At 43.7% G+C, this 21967-nt stretch overlaps 1 protein-coding gene across 1 annotated transcript; it reads right to left on the bottom strand.

The window, feature by feature from the left end:
- Positions 1 to 7244: 7244 nt before the first annotated feature.
- ufl1 (UFM1-specific ligase 1) lies at positions 7245 to 21465 on the bottom strand. Its single transcript, XM_072362790.1, has 19 exons — positions 21247 to 21465; positions 20964 to 21109; positions 20785 to 20813; positions 20577 to 20674; positions 19487 to 19601; positions 19229 to 19359; positions 18447 to 18505; positions 18211 to 18357; positions 17145 to 17320; positions 16852 to 17031; positions 16619 to 16745; positions 16102 to 16224; positions 15760 to 15880; positions 15500 to 15666; positions 15030 to 15160; positions 10150 to 10230; positions 9760 to 9845; positions 9470 to 9650; positions 7245 to 8988 (listed from the first exon to the last, which is right to left on the bottom strand). Exons 1-19 carry the CDS (start codon positions 21321 to 21323, stop codon positions 8797 to 8799), a joined length of 2367 nt encoding a protein of 788 aa, XP_072218891.1. The 5' UTR covers positions 21324 to 21465; the 3' UTR covers positions 7245 to 8796.
- Positions 21466 to 21967: the final 502 nt, after the last annotated feature.

Here is a 21967-nt window from a genome sequence, read left to right as displayed (position 1 = left end):
CGGGGTCGGTGGGCTGTTGCCCCTGGCTCCCGGGGGGCCTCTGCCCTATGCTTGTGGGGGCTCTGTCCGGGGGCTTCCTCTGCAGTCTTCTGGGTGGATGCGTGGTTGTCCCTGTGGTGGGCTTCCTGGGTTCTGTGCTCCGTGGGGGCTGCTGGTGGCCTGGGTCTTGTGGCCCTCTCTGCCTGCTTCTGATTGCTTGGGGGGGCTGTGGATTGTGGCTCTGCACACTTATACGCTCATAACTAAGCACGGTTATCATGTAGGTCCTGTGCCATGGGTGTTGCATGTTCTCACACACACACACACACACATTCATTAGTCCAGTAGCATGGTCGCTAAGCAGTTGATGTATTATCATGTCGTCTCAGGTCATCTGTATCCACAGCTGTATTGTATGCGATTGCCGCTTCTTGTGCTTGTTTTCATTTGTTTGTGTGTTTGTTTTTTCTCTGCTTGTCTGCTTTCAGGTGCTCCTGGTGGCTCTAAGGCTGGATTCGCCATGACCATGGATTGTTGTCTGTTTTGCCCCCGGTTTTTTACAGGTGTAGCAGTTGGTTGTCTGGTTTTTGTTTCTATTTTTGTTCTGTTTCCTCTTCTTTCCTCTTCTTCTTTCCTTGTCCCCCGGTCCGGTTCAGTTCTATTACATGTCATATATTGTCAACAGAAATAAATAAATGGGCATCAAGGGGAGCTTTACATTTATAAAACTTCCCTTGGCAAAGCAAATCTGTTTGGCATAAAAGGTATTCAGACTACAATTCTGCTGCCATAATGCTGGACAGGACAAGGGAGAAGAAAAAAAAATGGTAATATTGTAACATTATTAGACAGCATGGCATAAATTTCCATTGTTATGCTGATAATACTCAGCTGTACTTATCTATGAAACCAGATGAATACCATTAGGTTGGTCTGACTACAAGCCTGTCTTAAAAACATAAAGACTCTGTATGACTCAGAACTGTCAGCTTCTAAATTCAGACAAAACTGAAGTCATTATGTTTGGACCTTTCTTTCTGTAGTTCATTAGAACTGAGCGAGCCACACTGCTACGCTTCAAAACTTCAACTCTTTATTTCTGTACTTCATTAAAGAAATAAAGAGTATTTCTTGTTGAAGTTTTGAAGCGTAGCAGTTTGGCTCGCTGAGTTCTAATGAAGTAAAGAAATAAAGAGTTGAAGTTTTGAAGCGAGCCACACTGCTACGCTTCAAAACTTCAACTCTTTATTTCTTTCCATAGTTGCCTCGTGCACGCTCAGGATGGGAGATTGGATCGAAGAGAAGTTTCGGTGCAATCTTTTGGTTTCCTTAGCGGGGCTATTTTTTTTAGAAATTGACTTTGTATGTATGAATTGGACTAATTTTGATATAATTATGATATATAATGAATTGGATTTATTTTGATTATGATTGTATTACAACTAATTGGACTCTAATTGGCTTGAATTGGATTTTATCTGTGAAGTGCCTTGAGATAATATTTGATGTAATTTGGCACTATATAAATAAAATAGAGTTTAATTTAATTGAAATACTAAAGTCTAATAAAACACCCTCTGGCAGTTTTAGTTTTTAATTTGAAATAGGATGCATTTCAAAGCTGCCCATCTCTTGTGTAATCCCAAAGCCACATCAAAGAGGAATTAATCTGCGTGAACTGTGAGACATCAAAGCCAGGGACATGAGGTTGCTGGCTGTAGCATCACGTAAAGAACACTACCAATCCAGAAAAGGTCAGCAGCTTGTTATTCCCAACAATATCCAGACTGTCCCGACCTCTGATAACCTGGGTGACCTGCCGCAGCTGGGTTAGGTAGAGAGACAGCGAGTACTGGGATACATTGAGTTTGCTTTTCACCACATCAGTCATATCAAGGATGCAGTTGTTAATCATCCTCCTCCCTGGGATTCATTATGCTGCCAGCAGTGAGTAATGAGTGTGTCCAGAGCTTTGAAGCTCACTTTAATCATTGCGCTGAAGACTATTACTAAGCAACAGGAACTTTCAGATGTCTCGGGAGGACGCATGGTGACGAGGGATGGAGTGATGTTCACTCCACAGAAGAGACTGAGTCACTCAGGTACTATTCTGGTTCTCTGCTAGCATCTTGTCTGAGTGTGAGACTGTTGTGAGAGCATTTTTGAGCCCAAGAATGAAAATGTCACAATCCTAAAACAGGAATATCCAGGCTTTTGCTGTTAACTAATCTGTTTTTCACTTTTATTATCAAAGCTTGAGTTGTTTTGTGACTTTTGGACTGACCACAAAAACAAAGATGTTGCAACTGTTAAAAAGTTTTTCAGCTCAGTTCAGTGTTGAATCTGCGCAAGAATAGTTAGTCAGCAGTTATTTTTGTTTAAGCTTGGAAGTGTTTGGACAGGGAGACAGAGAGTTGCACGGTGTATCTTTTTACCTGATTTCTATAACAGTCATATTTTTTATGAATCTCAGTCATCATGAAACGATGCACAAACCTGATTTCCACTCCCATTTATGGACACAAATGGATGTGGACACTACCTTGATTTGTCATTTGCATCTAAAATGTTGTTTACACAGCAACCAAATAGACAATGAAAACAGCAGGAAAAAGTATGCAGAGTTTTCTCCCGTCCTGAGGCACGCTCAGGACGGGAGATTGGACTGAAGACACGTTTCGGTGCAATCTGTTGGTTTCCTTAGCTAGGATATAAATTTTTTGAATTGGCTCTATAAGAATGAATTGGATCATGATTACAATGAATTGAATTCCAATTGGCTTGAATTGGACTATATTACTTAAGTGCCTTGAGATGACAATTGTTGTAATCTGGCGCTATATAAATAAAATTGAATTGAAATAAATTGAATTTTACTGAATGTGAAACTGAGGTACCCAGCAGTGAAGAGAAAATTCTAGCTTTTTATGAGGAAGTCTTTGGGTTCGGCGAACCTACTAAGAGAACAAAAACTCCTGAAAGGAAGAAAATCAGAAGCAATCAATTGCTCTGTCACAGAGAAAAGGCCCTGCAGAAGTTAAAAATGAGAAACGGTCAAATTGCAAACAAGAGAAAACATGCAACAGCTCAAACAAATCAGATCTGACAGTCAGCTTCTGACTACTCTGCAACAGATTAATGCGGAGCTATAGGCTACAGTCTGGGATGGAGAGGATCAGGACGGAGACATGATGGTTCATGGTTTGTTAACTCCTTTCTTAAACAACCTCTAGAGGCCTATAGAAGGCCTCTGTATTCTTAAATGTGTACAGAGTCTCTGTAGAATGTGTGTGGTTCACACCACATTATTTCCCTATAAATACAAGTTTGTGAGTGGGAAAAGGTGTACATGTAGTTTTGGTGTGTGCGTAGTCAGGTCTTCCAGTCCATTACAGAAGTAACACAGACAGAAAGTCGCTCACACTTACATATATGGCTCATTTGGATCCAGTAGTTATGTGTGTTTTGTCTTTGCACCCAGATAAAAAACACAGACAAATAGAGCATAAAACCAAAAGGCCTGATGACCAGAACCATGCAACTCACAGATATCCAAAACTTGACAGCCAGCTTGCTTGACCTATACTTGCACAATATGTAGCTTCCTTCTGTCTAAATTAACTGAGAAATGTTTCATGTCGACACCACTAATTTTATTTACATGCTTTCTAAGAACAATTTTAACAATAAATGACAATTTAAGTTTCTGGACTCAAACTCAGGTCAACAAATTTTGGGGCTTGTGAAGTGATGTCATGTGATTTTACATCACAGCTGTATCATGAGACTAAACCCACCTGGGTCACAAAGAGTCTGCACCATCTTACGTATAGAAAATGTCTTCTTACATTTAAAAACGAACCAAAATTCATACTTGTAACAAGTGCCATCTCAAACTGTGCGATCTTTAAGTTTTCCACCTTGTGTCTCCACTCAGAGGGGTCACTGAGGTATGTCTGCTCTCTGTGTCTTTGTGTAAATTCACAACTTGAATAGCTGGTTCACAAATTTACAATTTATAAATTCTGGAGTTCATAATGGATATAATATCTTACTTGAATTAACTTGAAGTCTTTTTTTTTTATTTCCAGAGAAAAGTGATGAAGAATATGTCTAACATTTGAATGAAAGAGACATCCTTCTTTCTAACCTCCAGTTTACAACCACTTTAACTCTACATATAAATGTTTTTTCTTACATTGTAATATTTTACAAAAAACAGGCGCATTGTTAATTTCGTACCCACTGTGCTGCTATGAAAGATGCTGGGATTTCTGGGTAATCTTGACTGTATCCTCGGACAGTCACCTGTGTGTGTGATGAAATGTAGAAGCCTTGGAATGTACTGTTTTCCATGAAAGAAGTGTGGAGGCATCGTCTCGTTGCCATGGGTGACAGTCATGCTGTATCCTCATTATGCTGCATGGGCAGAACTGAAAGTTCAAGATGATTTAATACACCACTGTCTGAACAAAGATCTGTAAGCTCTTGTTGATGCTAACGCTAGATTTAGAAATGCTTGCAGTTTATTTATAATGTTGTTGTTGCTATGCACTGGCAGTCATCCAGTGGCCCTATTATCATTAGTACATCATGTACAAAGGTGGAGGCTTTTAAGGTTTTACATAAACAACATCAATTTTATTGACTGAATAAACACAGATTATACTGACTGTAAGAGCCACTTACATTGTCCTGTGTAATCTAATGGGAGAGTGTGTGCGTGACTGACTGCTGTCATTATGGGCTGATTCCCACTTGGGCTGAATGGGATTCATATGGTTTTCATTCTCTGCATAGCAGAACAAACAAAGAAGCAGAGGTCAACCAACATACAGCCTTGAGCTCCTGGTATTTTACTGAATCTGCTTTTCAGTTTTGTGTGACAACGAGTTCTCCAACTCAAACAGCTCAAATATGTCGTTGACCCACATGAGTGCATGATAAAAGTCACTCTTTACAATTACATCAACCCAAAAAATGAATAAACAGCTGCCTGCAACATTAAAGTCCACCACTGTTGCCCCATTGATTGTTCACACCTCTGAGGCTGGAATAAGAAATTTAACAAACATTAGCATTGACCTCTGCCCTAGTTGTTATTTTATTTTATTTTTTCAAATAAAACAGTTTCTTTTTAACTGGCACGGTAAAAATGAACCATAATGTTAACCACCACTCTTGCACAGTTAAGATATAGTGTGAACAAGACACCAACAGATAAGTCTTATTTTGGTCTGGTATGGATTGTGTTTTACTTTGAGATGAATCACACTCTGAGAGTAGGTGGCTCAGTTTTTTAAAACTCTTTTAGAATGAAGTTCCTTCTTTGACATCTCTGACTTGCCAAACCTGCAGGCCTTGGTGGAAAATGGAAAGCAAAGAAGAAAGAGAAAGAATCCAGCCTAAACTAGGAAATGCTTGTTTCCATGGCAATGTAGAACATGTGCTTGTGTGTATGATGAGCTCATGAGTGCAAACCCCGGCTCAGCAGCCTCCTCCTCTGCCTGGATGCAGACAGTGTGTCTGCCTCCACACAGATCATGGCTCAGTCAGGTGACCGACTGATAGAAGGCAAGTTTATTTTATAGCACAATTCAACGATAGGGTGATTCAAAGTGCTTTACAGAGACATTAAAACAGAAGAAATAAAAAGCATGATTTAAAATTTAAACAAAAGAAAGAAAGAAGAACAATAGATAAAATCAGAAAAAATTATATATATGAAAGATAAAATCAGTAGATAAAATATGATTCAGTTTTGAAACTCAAGCTTATTCAAATGCAGCTGAAAATAGATGTGTCTTCAACCTGGACTTAAATACATTGTTTCAGCTGATCTGAGGCTTTCTGGGAGTTTGTTCCAGACATGTGGAGCATAGAAGCTGAATGCAGCTTCTCCATGTCTGGTTTTGACTCTGGGAACTGATAAAAAACCGGATCCAGATGACCTGAGGGGTCTGGAAAGTTCATAGTGGGTCAGGAGGTCACTGATGTATTTTGGTCCTTGACCATTCAGAGCTTTATAGACCAGCATCAGAACTTTAAAGTCTATCCTCTGATGGACAGGCAGCCAGTGTAAAGACTTCAGAGCTGGACTGATGTGCTCCACTTTTTTGATCTTTGTGAGGACTCGAGCAGCTGAGTTCTGGATGAGCTGCAGTTGTCTGACTGACTTTTTAGGTAGACCTGTAAAAATGCTGTTACAATAATCAAGCCTACTAAAGATGAATGCATGGACTCGTTTTTACAGGTCCTGCTGAGACATCAGATCTTTTAGCCTTGATATATTTTTAAGGTGATAGTTGGCTGACTTTGTTGTTGCCTTAATGTGTTTTTCCAAATTTAGGTCTGAGGTCACTACACCCAGATTTCTGGCCTGGTTGGTAGTTTTTAGGTTGATAGATTGAAGCTCTGTGGTGACTTTCAGTTACCTCGGTTTTGTTTTTGTTTAGCTGGAGAAAGTTTTGGCTGTAGAAGGTCCCAATAGCTTAGATGATGGACATGTGATTTGATTTGATGCACGTTTGGAGGTTATTCTGGACGAAAAAGAGGACAGATGAATTCCCAAATTATACAAGTACATATATACATGCATACATATTTTACAGTTTATACAGAAAAGGTTTGCATAGAGGTACATTATGTGTTAGAAAATGAGTAACTGAGAACAATTTTTCTCTGAATTGTGAAGTATTGTTCTGTTTAAGGTTATTTGGGCTAGCAAGAAATCATGACTCTATGTAACAGTGGGAAAAGAGGATCCTGTCCCTGATACTTCAGTAATTAAGATACCAGAGTTAATGATCTTTTAACTAGCAAATTAGGCCAGGTATGCATCTGACTATAACCAACTACTGCCTTAAACAAGAAAATGCATCTTCTCTGGATGACAAATTTTCCTGAACAAATTGAGCCTTATTTTTGTCTTATAAAAAAAAGAAACTGATTAATTTTGTGAAGAGCCAAGACGAAGCGGCAACATGGGTGAAGCATGAACTCAGGGAAGCCGTGCTCAGTGGAATAAGAACAAGAGTACTTAGTATGTTAGAGAACCAGTGACTGAGAGGGAGCTGCAAAATTAGCCTCTTCAGTGTCCATTTTCCAACTGGTAGTTTTTACTGGAGACAGCTGCGAGAGACCACAGAAGGACCATTCACTACCTTCAGCTTTTGGGCTTTTGGAGGCAGAAGTGACTATTTTTAGAAATGCGGGTGGAACAGAGACAGATCCTTGAAACCTGATTGGACAAAATATGTATCTTTGAGGCTACGTGTCTATTTAATTAATGTTTTAAATGTCCACCAGCACTCTAATTAAGAGTGGACCTACCGAATGACACAATTGATCACCAAGTATCTATTGATAGAAGTTGCAGTCTTTTTAATTGAAGTCTAGAAGAGCAAGAGATGTGATGTTACAGAGCATTCAGCGACTACATTTTTATACACACTATGATCTTAACAAAAAGCCTACCGCAGCATCGTTGGCAGGACATGGTAATACCAGTTCAATAAAATGGTTTCCCTTTTTTAATGTGGGCTGGCCTGCACAGTGCCACTTTAAAACCTCCAAGATGAAGAAGAGGAAGAGGTAAACGGGTTTCAAAATCCGGTAGAAAAGGTTTAAAGCAGCACTCTGGAGGTTGTTTAGGGTTACACGGATTAGATAGATCATGGCCAGTTATGTTTCACGCTGCTATTGTCGTCTTTTACATGTGCTTGAAAATGACTGAGGGAGGCTGTGATTTTTAGTTCTGGCTTTTGCTGCCCCCATGTGTTGAAACGAGGACTAATATTAAAAAAAAAATCACGATGTGCACCTGGAGGGAGCCAAAAACTCCATATTGTCCAGACATCTTCACCTTTTCTCTTACAGAAGTATACGGATGCGAGTAAACAAGTTTTATATTTCTTTGCTGCTAATTCCTGACATTATGGGTGAGATTAGAGAAGACATATACTCTATGTTTTCAGGGTGAAACTTTATTTTACGGACTCATGAGGCTTTTAGTTTGCCATGCAGGTGCCACTGGCATCTTTCAGAAAATCCCTGCATCTCTTCAACAGTGTGCCAATGTCTCATTCACACACTGGATCCTCAGCTTCTTGCATGGTACTTCACCTTCTGTCCATCTGCTTTCCTCTTATGTGCGTGAATGGGCTGATCTGTCCTCATCCTATTTTAATGTGGACATGGGGTCGTGTGGTTCAGGTTCTCTTAGTGCCAGACGTTAATTCAGTTAGAACTGACTTGCAGCGAGTTTCCCTCTATAGTAAAAGTGAATTAGTAAATATCCTGATTTTCTGTTCCAAAAGGTAGCTCGCTAAATTGAAAAGTTCAAAGATATTAAAAAAAAAAAAAAAACACTTTAAACTCATAAACAGGCATATCCTGCACAAATTAGGGGCTAAAACGTACAACTTAGTTCATTTGTCAGAAGTTAAAAGTACAATGTTGTGTTGGTGGAGATCAAATGTACAGTAGGAGGCCCTGAATTTAAGCAAGCTGGCTGAGCTGCGAGCTTTCCAGTTGCTGGAGAGCCTCAAGATAAGTTCTGTGTAGTACAGGATAAACAGATCTCATGAGCAAAAGAGAAGAGTTTAATTAATGCCTGGAAATCAGAACCTCACTGAGGACTTTCATGTTAATTGGGCTTTACAGGAATTTCCTTCAATAATTTAAAATTAAACTGGCTTATTTAATCAGAATAATGCAGGATTACCTGCTGCCCTCGCAGCAGTTGGCGGAATAACTCGAACACATAAGACCATGAAACAGAACATGTGACATTCATTCCTCTTCTCTTTAGACGACTCAGTCTTCAGTGACAGGTGACTTCTTCTGGGACAGCACCAGCTCCTTCACCTGAGGGGTCAGGGCCATGAGCTGTGTGCGCACACTCCTGGCCTCCTCGTCCTCGTCTTCCTCCTGCTTCCTGCCCTGACTCTGGCTCACCAGCTGCTTCACCACCAGGTTCTGATAGACAGACAGCAGCTGTTGCTGCTCCTGTAAAAGACCCCACGCATTCAGTAGTTAAACAACCGGCTCATTACGGTGCAGCAGATGGAGGCCAACAACAGCTGCTGCATTTGAAAGTTAACAGTTCTAAGATGAAGCACTTGCTGCAGCAGTCGGATCACGCTGAAGCACTAACACACATCTGTTATGATAGATTTGAACATTCACTGTGGTGCAGTTTATGGAAATATACTTCTGTTGAGATGCTGAAATTCCTGTTAATTCTGTGCGACAGCATTGTTTTTCATTCTGCTTGAACTGGGTTGTCAATAGACAGTAGCATAACAGCTAAGACATAGCGACGTGATGTTTGTATCCTGTTCAGCTGCATTTCAGACGTCTCATGAAAAAACACTTCCAGATATCAGTGGTCCACCCTCTCTGCGATTACCAGCTTTTCATTCTACCTTTCAGTGCAGTATTGTGGGCAAATAGAAGCGCATTGTGGGTCAGTGAGAGTCTGACGTACTGCAAGTATGCGGCCTGTAAGTGTGCCGATGATCTGAGGCACACAGCGCCCCGGGGCGTGCAGCATGCAGTGGGTGCTGGCCTGGAACAGCAGCACACTGGTCAGGTGGAGGACCAGAGCTGGATCCTCCGTGTCCTTCAGCTGCTCGCTGAGAGCTTGGCGGTGCAGAAACAGAGCCTGTCTGGATGACACACAGTCACACGCCTTTAAACTACAAAAACACCAGGTGTATTCACACAGACTTCAATATTTTAGAGTTCATAGAACGGTAAATGTATATCTCACAGTACCTCTCCTTTTTCTTGTCTCCTTTCTTCAGCATGAAGCCACACACCTCAGCACATGTCTCCAGGTTTGAAAGAAAGTCTTCAACAGTCTGCAGTACACACAGTGAATGGGAGTTAGGTATTTTGATCTTCAGCCATGTCCGAAATGGACCTAACCATACCCGGTTAAAACAAGGTCGATTAAAAAAGAAATAATTAGAGCAGGTGGCAGTCTGGGAAACATAATAATGACTTTGTACTGAAACAACAAGTCAGCAACAACAATTTACTACATGAAGAAATCGAGGCGTGGTGATGATCATTTACATTTGGCTATTAGTTGAGCTGAAAACCTGACTATATTTTTTCAGGTGGTACAGAAATAAGATCTTACTGACAGAAAACCAAACTTACTTTGCCATTCAGGCAGTTGTGCAGCTTCATGAGAGGCCCTTTGGTCTCCTCTGACAGCTTTCCCAAAATCTTCCCTCTGACCTGACGCAGCACATCAGAGACATTCAAGATGAGCCAGTCCAGCTCATACAGGAGTCACACATCATGTCAAACACCGACAGCGTTATCTACATTTGATCTACAGCCCAGAAGAAGAAAAACTGCCACACTTTGGAAAATGGAAGAAAAATGCTGCCATTCTCACACAGACTTATTTCACTGCAGACAATATGAACCAAAACAGCTTCATTTTGTGTGTTAATATACAACCAGTTTTGTATTTCTCCCTTCAACACATTCCCCAAAAATAGGTTTAGTAAAGAGGTGATAAATAAATAAATTAACAAATAAATTGAGGGGCAAATTAGGCAAAGGAGCAAGCCTGAGCTGCACAGCTGTGAAGGTACAGGAAGTGGGCTGCCTGCAGACTGGGGATGTCACGGCTACCGGTATTACTGTCAAATTTTACTCGATAAAGATTATCCTTAATGTTTTTATTAATCTCATTATCGGGATATGTCATAACAGCCTCATACGTAGCTTGTAATTTAGGCATGGACAATAAAAGCATGGCAGAAAGCACCGACAGCACGCAGGACATTTTCCACCCCAAGAAAAGAACAAAATCAGAGGTCTGGGCATATTTTGGGTTTTTTAAGAATGCAGAGGGACAACTGGTGGAGGATCATCCTGTCTGCAGAACATGCAAGAAAAAAGTTGCTCTGAAAGGCAGTAACACTACAAATCTACTGGCCCAGCTCCGTGAGCATCACCCACAGCTTTACAGCCAGTGCAAGGTAAGCCAGCGTCAAATCAGAGCATGTGAAGGGAGCGGGGAGCGAGCAAGCGATTGCTCCGTGCCGCTCACACCACGAGTGTAGGGCACGCACAAATCCACCCACAATTCCCCTGTGCCTTCAAAAATTAACTGAACTGTTAGCCTACACGTCAAAAATCGTTCGTTGTGTCACGTAACAAAACCGCTACACGTACACCACGCAGTGTGTCCCCGGATGAATTGCTGCTTCTTTAAAATTAGAGCGAGCGTGGAGCGATTTCACCGGAATGCATTTTTTGTTGGGCGGGGAGCAGAACTGAGCGAAGCGTTTTGGTGACTTTGAGCGGTGGAGTGAACACCTATGTGAGCAGTGGAGTGAACACCTATGTGAGCGGGGGAGTGAACACCTATGTGAGCAGTGGAGTGAACACCTATGTGAGCGGGGGAGTGAACAACTATGTGAGCGGGGGAAGTGAACACCTCTGTGAGCGGGGGAAGTGAACACCTATGTGAGCGGGGGAGTGAACACCTATGTGAGCAGTGGAGTGAACACCTATGTGAGCAGTGGAGTGAACACCTATGTGAGCAGTGGAGTGAACACCTATGTGAGCGGGGGAAGTGAACACCTCTGTGAGCGGGGGAAGTGAACACCTATGTGAGCAGTGGAGTGAACACCTATGTGAGCGGGGAGTGAACAACTATGTGAGCAGTGGAGTGAACACCTATGTGAGCGGGGGAAGTGAACACCTATGTGAGCAGTGGAGTGAACACCTATGTGAGCAGTGGAGTGAACACCTATGTGAGCGGGGAGTGAACAACTATGTGAGCAGTGGAGTGAACACCTATGTGAGCGGGGGAAGTGAACACCTATGTGAGCAGTGGAGTGAACACCTATGTGAGCGGGGGAAGTGAACACCTATGTGAGCAGTGGAGTGAACACCTATGTGAGCAGTGGAGTGAACACCTATGTGAGCGGGAGTGAACACCTATGTGAGCAGTGGAGTGAACACCTATGTGAGCGGGGGAAGTGAACACCTATGTGAGCGGGGGAGTGAACACCTATGTGAGCAGTGGAGTGAACACCTATGTGAGCAGTGGAGTGAACACCTATGTGAGCGGGGGAAGTGAACACCTATGTGAGCAGTGGAGTGAACACCTATGTGAGCAGTGGAGTGAACACCTATGTGAGCAGTGGAGTGAACACCTATGTGAGCGGGGGAGTGAACAACTATGTGAGCAGTGGAGTGAACACCTATGTGAGCGGGGGAAGTGAACACCTCTGTGAGCGGGGGAAGTGAACACCTATGTGAGCGGGGGAGTGAACACCTATGTGAGCAGTGGAGTGAACACCTATGTGAGCAGTGGAGTGAACACCTATGTGAGCGGGGGAAGTGAACACCTCTGTGAGCGGGGGGAGTGAACACCTATGTGAGCAGTGGAGTGAACACCTATGTGAGCGGGGGAGTGAACAACTATGTGAGCAGTGGAGTGAACACCTATGTGAGCGGGGGAAGTGAACACCTATGTGAGCAGTGGAGTGAACACCTATGTGAGCGGGGGAAGTGAACACCTCTGTGAGCGGGGGGAGTGAACACCTATGTGAGCAGTGGAGTGAACACCTATGTGAGCGGGAGTGAACACCTATGTGAGCAGTGGAGTGAACACCTATGTGAGCGGGGGAAGTGAACACCTATGTGAGCGGGGGAGTGAACACCTATGTGAGCAGTGGAGTGAACACCTATGTGAGCGGGGGAAGTGAACACCTATGTGAGCGGGGGAGTGAACACCTATGTGAGCAGTGGAGTGAACACCTATGTGAGCAGTGGAGTGAACACCTATGTGAGCAGTGGAGTGAACACCTATGTGAGCGGGGGAAGTGAACACCTATGTGAGCAGTGGAGTGAACACCTATGTGAGCGGGGGAAGTGAACACCTATGTGAGCGGGGGAAGTGAACACCTATGTGAGCGGGGGAGTGAACACCTATGTGAGCAGTGGAGTGAACACCTATGTGAGCAGTGGAGTGAACACCTATGTGAGCGGGGGAAGTGAACACCTATGTGAGCGGGGGAAGTGAACACCTATGTGAGCGGGGGAAGTGAACACCTATGTGAGCGGGGGAAGTGAACACATATGTGAGCGGGGGAAGTGAACACATATGTGAGCAGGGGAAGTGAACACCTATGTGAGCAGGGGAAGTGAACACCTATGTGAGCAGTGGAGTGAACACCTATGTAAGCGGGGGAGTGAACACCTACGTGAGCAGTGGAGTGAACACCTACGTGAGCAGTGGAGTGAACACCTATGTGAGCAGTGGAGTGAACACCTATGTGAGCAGTGGAGTGAACACCTATGTGAGCGGGGGAAGTGAACACCTATGTGAGCGGGGGAGTGAACACCTATGTGAGCGGTGGAGTGAACACCTATTTGAGCGGGGGAGTGAACACCTATGTGAGCAGTGGAGTGAACACCTATGTGAGCGAGGGAAGTGAACACCTATGTGAGCGGGGGAAGTGAACACCTATGTGAGCAGTGGAGTGAACACCTATGTGAGCGGGGGAGTGAACACCTATGTGAGCGGTGGAGTGAACACCTATGTGAGCAGTGGAGTGAACACCTATGTGAGCGGGGGAAGTGAACACCTATGTGAGCGGGGGAAGTGAACACCTATGTGAGTGGGGGAGTGAACACCTATGTGAGCGGGGGAGTGAACGCCTATGTGAGCGGGGGAAGTGAACGCCTATGTGAGCGGGGGAAGTGAACGCCTATGTGAGCGGGGGAAGTGAACGCCTATGTGAGCGGGGGAAGTGAACGCCTATGTGAGCGGGGGAAGTGAACACCTATGTGAGCGGGGGAGTGAACACCTATGAGAGCAGTGGAGTGAACACCTATGTGAGCGAGGGAAGTGAACACCTATGTGAGCGGGGGAAGTGAACACCTATGTGAGCAGTGGAGTGAACACCTATGTGAGCGGGGGAGTGAACACCTATGTGAGCAGTGGAGTGAACACCTATGTGAGCAGTGGAGTGAACACCTATGTGAGCGGGGGAGTGAACACCTATGTGAGCGGGGGAGTGAACACCTATGAGAGCGGGGGAGTGAACACCTATGTGAGCGGGGGAGTGAACACCTATGTGAGCGGGGGAGTGAACACCTATGTGAGCGGTGGAGTGAGCAGGGGAGTGAACACCTATGTGAGCAGTGGAGTGAACACCTATGTGAGCGGGGGAGTGAACACCTATGTGAGCGGGGGAGTGAACACCTATGTGAGCGGGGGAAGTGAACACCTATGTGAGCGGGGGAGTGAACACCTATGTGAGCGGTGGAGTGAGCAGGGGAGTGAACACCTATGTGAGCAGTGGAGTGAACACCTATGTGAGCGTGGGAAGTGAACACCTATGTGAGCGGGGGAGTGAACACCTATGTGAGCGGTGGAGTGAGCAGTGGAGTGAACACCTATGTGAGCAGTGGAGTGAACACCTATGTGAGCGGGAGTGAACACCTATGTGAGCGGGAGTGAACACCTATGTGAGCGGGAGTGAACACCTATGTGAGCAGTGGAGTGAACACCTATGTGAGCAGTGGAGTGAACACCTATGTGAGCAGTGGAGTGAACACCTATGTATTGCGATAATATCGTTAACCGTGATACTTGGGTCACGATAATCAATATATCAAAATTTCCATATCGTTACATCCCTACTGCAGACCTGACTTGTCCCCAACAATGTTGGCAGAATCTGCACAGAAAGAATGCAAAGAGAACCCTTTACTTTTACTGAAAAAGGAGACAAAATTACACTTCATCACTTGGTTTCCTTAATACCAGATCCCCTTTTAAGGGTTGGGAACAGAAGAGGAAACATTACAAAGGTAAAAGTTTTTGGAATGTGTTGCAGGCTTGGAAAAAATGGATGTATATGAACACATGAAAAGAAGTTGTTGAGAATGAATCACTCCATTCTGTTATTATTCACTTAGTCCATAATGTTCCAACATTTTCTGATCTGAGGTCGTAAATGAGACCTCAGCTTTCATGCTACTGCAAAGAGACACAAAAAGACCTCATTGGTGATGGTGCTGGGATTTTCCACAGACATCATCAGATCAGCAGCCAGGAAGTTCACCAGGATGTTGGTGACATCGGTGCACACGGTCTTCAGGATGTGCTTGGTGATGCTGACCTGCGTGTCATCTGCACAAACAAACAGCATCTATCAAAGGTCTGAACCCGATGCTCATTCTTTTCACATGTCTTTTTTTGAACAGACATTTGCAAAACTTTCATTAACAAATAATCTTTGCTAAGGATCACTGGGTGGTCCAAGTATGGGATTCTGGTCACCTGGTAACAAGTGTTAAGTGTTAATCTGTGCAAGTTCAGGATGTGCAGGGATGCGACATCGGAACGTGGCGATTAAAAAGTCAGACCTGATGTTAAAGTTTGTTCAAGAGTCACAGTTACAACAACACAAAGGTGTGTGGCTTTCTTCAGAGTGGGAAGGTGAGGAGGGGTAGATGGAGGAGGATTTACCAGAGAAGAACTTGGTGCCTTTTTCAAACAGTCGGACGTTGTTGTACAGACTGGAGATCTCCTCCTGTAGATCCTTCATGCTCTTCTTCTTGTTGGCCCCTGATGATGAGCCAGTGGAAGACACAAACACTGTCCGCAGCACCTCCTGATAGGTTTTAGTCAGAGGTCTGCAGAGACATGAACAGGACTGATTGCTGGAAGTGTTCTTTGGAAAAACGTCAGCACAGAAAACTAACTTCAGACGGAAGGCTTTGTGTTACCTTACTAAATGCTCTGCCAGCTCAGACAGGATTTCTTCCGGGCAGTCACTCACTCGCTCCTCTAAAACACTGACAATCTTCTCCTGGACCATAAAGGGGGCTTCAATCTGTTTACTGCGATCTTGGCAAAGGTAAAACACAAGCTAATTAGTCTCAATGGGATACTTCAGTTACCTTTGTCTTCTATAAAGAAAAAAAGCTTAACAACCCAGAGGAGAAGTTCCCTGCCAAGCAGCCATTACTCTCTTGTAACAGTAAAAAGCCTCACTGAGCAGGTTTAATGTGCAGACACAGACATTATGTTCTTGTGAAGATAAAATGGCTTTATAGCCATCAGTGTACTTTGCTGTGAGGATCCAGTTTCTTCATCACTGTCCTCATCTCTCCTCCCCTTCTTCTTGGTTTTACGAATGCGGATCTCTCTGGCGTTGCCTCCTCCTCCTGCTTTCACACTGCCACTCCCCTCTGTGGGACACACAGCCAACAGGTGATATCTGGTCTAAGGAAAATGCAGTACAGTACAGCTAAATCCACATCCGGAGTCCCTGTGCTACAGAGAACACGACTTACAACTGTTGGTCATTTTGAATTACCTAAAATACAAACTTCAAAGTCCCTTTATCCCTTCCTGTCTCTGACTGCAGCGTTCTCACCCTTAACACTGCTCCTCGTTCATCATATTCAAGGTGTTATTTTTAGAGAAACTTCAAACTGTAGGGGTGTCCCGGACAGAAAATATCCACCTCTAAGATGTGGTCATGAAGGTGAACTTAGTGCTGGCTTTTTTCTGGGGAAGGAAAAAGTCACAGTGTGTACCAGGCTGTATAGTTTGTGTGTGTTTGTTGGGAAAAATGGACACCTGTGGCCTTCTTCCTGCGCTCTGCTTCTCTCTTCTCTTTTTTAGAAGGAGCCGAGCTCTCCGTCAGGATGGATGCTTGCTTTAGATCCTCTTCAGTAATAAGAAAGACTGGATTGTTCTTGACCTCCTGATAAACACATTAGAAAAAGGCTGCAAATCCATACTTGTGTTTGGTTCTAACATGCATAATGTAATGAACTTTTGATGGAGAAGTGCAACAATGGAAGCTGTACCTTCTGAGCTTTCTGCTGCATGGCCTCATCAAATAAAGAGAGGCAGTTACTGATGAACTTCTCACTGACAACAACAGTGCCTCCGAGCACTCTGGCAGAGGACTGGATATTAGTGTTCCTCATAGCCTGATTGATGAGCATCCCCATGTCCTCCATCGACAGACAGCTGGGCAGAATTGGCTGAAACAAATGGTTTAAATCCAATGAGACACATATCTCAAAAATCTTAATGAACAAACTCAACTTCTCCAACATGATCCACTTTATATGTCGAGAGTAGTTACTGTACTGACCTGGAGGTCGGTCCATGTAGCAGAGTTAACAGCTTCCTCCACAGAGGCCTCCACCTGGTCGACCAGAGCCTGACCCACACAGGCTGCTCTGAGGAACAGCAGCTTGTTAGACTTAAAGCGCTTCTTAATGTAGCTGGATGGGTCGGGGATCCCGAGTCTCACCAACGCATCAAACTCTGCAGAAGGGAGATTAAATCAGTTCCTCTGATACTGCTCAACAGATGCATCTCAAGCTGGGGAGCATGTCCTGCAGAATCAGAAAAGCTTGTAAAGAGGACTGAAGCTAACAACGTTTTTAATGTCACGTCCAAAACATCCTTCACTCAGCTGACATGACATTTAGCTCCGGCATTCAACAGAACTTTTGATTTCATACAGACCATAATATATTGATGCTTTCCTTCCTCACTTCGTGCTGCATCAGTGTGTTACACTTTCTTTTGGTAGCTCTCACATCTCATCTGCAGCTCCATCAACAGGACACAACTTGTCCTCAACCTCATATTCATAACATGGCTGAGCTACTGCTCGATACCAGCAATTACCAGCCCGATGTGCACAAATTAAGTTTGTCAAGCTATGGTAACAGGTGGTGAGCATACTACTGCTATGTGGCTATAAAATGCCAAGAATGTAGCCTGCTTGGTACGAGGCTGCAGTTCTGGATGTCCAGGCATAATCACACCTTTGCTTTCAAGCTCATGTTTGAGAGAGATGCTGAAATATCAGCAGGAGCTTGTTGTCTAGCACAGATGAGGGGAGAGAGCAATGGAAGCATGTTCTCCAGAACAGAAGTATTCCTGTGAATTCTTCCTGCGTTGCACATCTCAGCCTGTGTTGGCTGGACATTATTATGTGATATCACTGTAAATGTTTGAGGGAGTTTCTCACATTTTAACTGCTAAATTTGAAGGTCTGTTAATTATGTGCGATACCTAAATTCTAAGCTCTGTTTGTGTTCTCTGTCATGTAACCAGCAAAGACAGTTAGTGCACAGTCACAGTTAGTGATCAAAGCAGCATTTTGGGTATCCCATGCAAGGTGGAGAGAACTTCACAAAGCCTACCTAAATACCCATTTTGCTGGAGGAAAGAGTCCACCCAGGCATTCTGTGTTTTGGCGTAGATATCAGGGATATACACCGCTTTGTCCTGCCGGCCGCCAACCACACTTCCTTTTAGGCGTCCAGTGTTCACCAACTCTTCCAAGACAGCTAGCAACAAGAAAACAGATTACATTAGAATAAGGTGGAACATTTGTTATCCATCTGTGAAAAAGAACAACAATGACAAGTCCTCTTACAATACAAAAGATGTTCCTGAAAGCCAAACGTTCCAATCATGCTGCTGACAGGTGTTGGCCTGCAGAACAGAGGAAAAAGCAGGGAAATCAAAACTAGGCACAAGTACTCTGACAAAGAAAGGAAACTGATTTGAAATCATTTCACTAAAACCCTCTTTGGATGTGAAGTTAGATGTTAAAAAACTAAAGCAAAGCCCACACTTCAGCAGGAGGTGTTCCAGGCCACATGTCAGTCATAAACACACATCCCACACAAGGCAATGTTACACTATTGGTTGCATTTTGGATGCACATTTTCTGTCAACCTTTCTTTCTAAACCAAATATATGCATATTTACACTGCTCAACCACAACCTGACCAACTGCGCTGCTGGTCCTCTGCATGTTGTTAGAACAGCTCCAACATGCTGACATTTTGCTTTGAGGCTTCTAAAGTTCAGCTTTTGTTCCTCCTCATACCACAGCCAGTGAGATCCTCACCACTGCACCCACAAGCCCGACTGTTTGACACTGCTCAGGCCCAATCTGCTGGACACGATTCAGATTCTACTTGATGACAAAGTTTCTAAGGTTTCTATGCTTGTCAGTTTCTCAGTCTCAGACCTTGACATTCATTTATTTATTCTAAGATTATGACTTTAACTTAGTGACTGGTATGACAGGTCTGCACAACTCCTCAGATTCGTTCGAGCTGAAGAGAAAATTCCTTACATGATACAAGTGTTACACAAATTTCCAGAATCCACACAAAAGAACATTTGAAATAACTTTGCAAGGTTTACCTTGTGATTGCACTGAAAAGCCCCCGTATCCTGGCTTTGTGACGGGCGACAAATGCAGAGGTGAATATGATACCTCTGTTATACTGGTCCATTTGCCCCTGGATAAGCTTTTCCAGACGTTTGGATAACTCCTGAAACACACGAGCAAACACACTTGACACTATTTCTTAATGGTTAAGTCAGCAAGCTTGAACACATCCATTGAGCTTTAAAGCCTGAGACATGAAGTGGAATCAATCATCCAGAGGAGTGACTAACCTCGGTTAAGAAATCTCCAGGCAGGTCGTAGCTTTTACACAGTTCTGCAATACTGATCAGACCCGCCTCCTGCAGCTTGTCATTCACCTCCTCAGCTAAACGGTCCAGGTACGTGCTGCAGACCACACGTGATGAGCAACAAGTTTAAGGTCTCATTTTGATCCTTTCAGATTTCTGATCAAGGCTAAGTTTAAATGTAGTATGTTAGTTCTACCAAAAATAATTAATGGTACATAGCTGACTGTGAGTACTCTTCTTCTATGGTAAATTGAGACTGACACAAATGTTATATGTCGATCAGATTTAACTTGTATTTTTAAACCCCAGGGCACACACCTGCTTGCCATGTTTTCTACATGAAACATGTCCAGCATAAAACTTCCATCCATCCACTGTCCTCCTCTTATCTGAGGTCGCGGACAACAGATCCGGGAGGGAAACCCAGACATCCCTCTCCTCAGCAACACAGAAATGCTCCTCCTGGGGAATCCCGAGGCATTCCCAGGCCAGAAGGGTTATATAATCCCTCTAAAGAGTTCTGGGTCTGCCCCAGGGCCGCCTGCCTGAAAAACCTCCAAAGGCAGGCGACCATGAGGCATCCTAACCAGAGGAACCACCTCAGCTGACTCCTTTGGAGCCCCCCCCCCCCCCCATCTCTAAGGCTGAGCCCCGCCCCTCCTTCCCCCCTCTGAAGGAAACTCATTTCAGCCGCTTGTATCCATGACCTCACACGTAATATTCTGTGTTTATACCAACTGGAGCTAAAGCCTTTAATGTTGATCTACTTTATTTATCCCACATTTTTTATTTTGAGAAAGCAAACCCAAAATAAATCATTAAAAATTCAATCACAGCCCACAAATCTTTGTCCACCTAATGCTGTCAGTTCTGGTTGAGTTGTGTTGCTTCTTCCAGATGAAGATATTGCAGAAGGGTGCATGACATGCTTCAATAATCCCCATCCCATTAACTGAGCAAAGCCTACTTTTAATAGTAAAACTTTCCATTTGCAAGTTTGAATTTGCATGAAGAGTCTGGGCTAAATTCTTTAAAGGCAGACATTGCTGCAAGTATAAATTCTGAAACTCACTCATCGATCAGCTGTCCCAGAACAAGCTGCACACCTTTATCAGATTTTGCAATGTCGCTTGCTCTGTTTTCAACATGAACCCAATCCACATTGATGATCTGAAAGAGAGAACATCACGACAACATTCAGATCCAGACGTTTGAATGAAATAATTCCATGTTAAAAACCAACTCAGTATCCCTAACCCTAACCCAGTTGCCATACACACCTGCTGAAGGTCCACGATGTTGATTCTTCCTTTAAAGCAGAATGGCAGCATTTATTCACGGCCATGTCCATTTTGTAATATGTTAGAAAAGTTCATTATCTCCATAGAAACTAGCTGAACTTTAATTCTTTCGTTTTGACATATCTTTTAGCCTCTTTAAAACACTCAGTTAGACTGACCTCCATGGACGTAAAGTTCATCTCGGATTTCCCTGCTGATCTGTGCCGGAGTGATGTACTCCTTTCCATCAAGTGTGTGCACCACATCCAGCTTCTTGTCCTGAACCAGTTTTGTTATTATTTCAATGCAATTCCTCTCCGACAGCCTGTGGAGAAGTTTGCAGCAGTGGTGTAAGCGACCAGTTAAAAACAGCTGTTACTGGAGTGAACACAATTCAGCACAAACAGCCCAACTTTGACAAATCAGACTGCTAATTTAGCTTGGCTGCTAACAACTGCTTACCTCTGTACAGTGTCCGCAAACTGAGCTCTCTGGAAGTCAGCGGCGAGCCGACGTATTTCCTCCCAGTCCGCCGCCATTATTACAAGTTAATGTGTTCGCAAAGAAAGCGAGCTGTCAGCTTTTTCTACGACCACCTACTTTGAAGAAGTATAAGCTAACTGCTGGCTGGCTAACGGGACAGAAGACAAATCACACGTCAACATACAAAGACGTCACACGGAGAGCCAGGAGGCCCAAACTTTCTCATCCTTTCTTTCGCGCGATAAAACGCGTTCTCCTTTGACTGCGACATCTAATTCAGGGTCCATCACAGGACCCCACACCATGCGTCTATACTCTGTTTAACCTGATAAAGAAAATTCTATAACTAATATAGATAGATAGAACACACAGATAAAAGCCTTGGCCAGATATTGTAAGTAACCAACAAGCCAACAGTCAGAGTTCCTTTGTTTGAACAGGATAACCTTACAGAAGGACAACCATCCATGCAGCACTAAATCAGTCTTGTATAATAAACTGGCCAGACAGAAGCAATTTCTCACAAAAAAGTTCATTCTGGGAGCCTGCCAACATGGCTGTGCCTCGCACAATAATAACCAAAAATCAGCATACATTTAACCAAACAAATGTATTCTTGGTTTATTTGTTGCTCAACATTTTGTATTTGTGAGTAAACTGACCCTTTGACCTTCACCCTACTTAAGGTGAGCAAATGACA

The sequence above is a fragment of the Leuresthes tenuis genome, unplaced genomic scaffold (assembly GCF_036924035.1).
Source record: "Leuresthes tenuis unplaced genomic scaffold, fLeuTen1.0.hap1 SCAF_13, whole genome shotgun sequence".
Lineage (NCBI taxonomy): Eukaryota > Metazoa > Chordata > Actinopteri > Atheriniformes > Atherinopsidae > Leuresthes > Leuresthes tenuis.
This window is presented reverse-complemented; position numbering and strand designations above follow the sequence as displayed.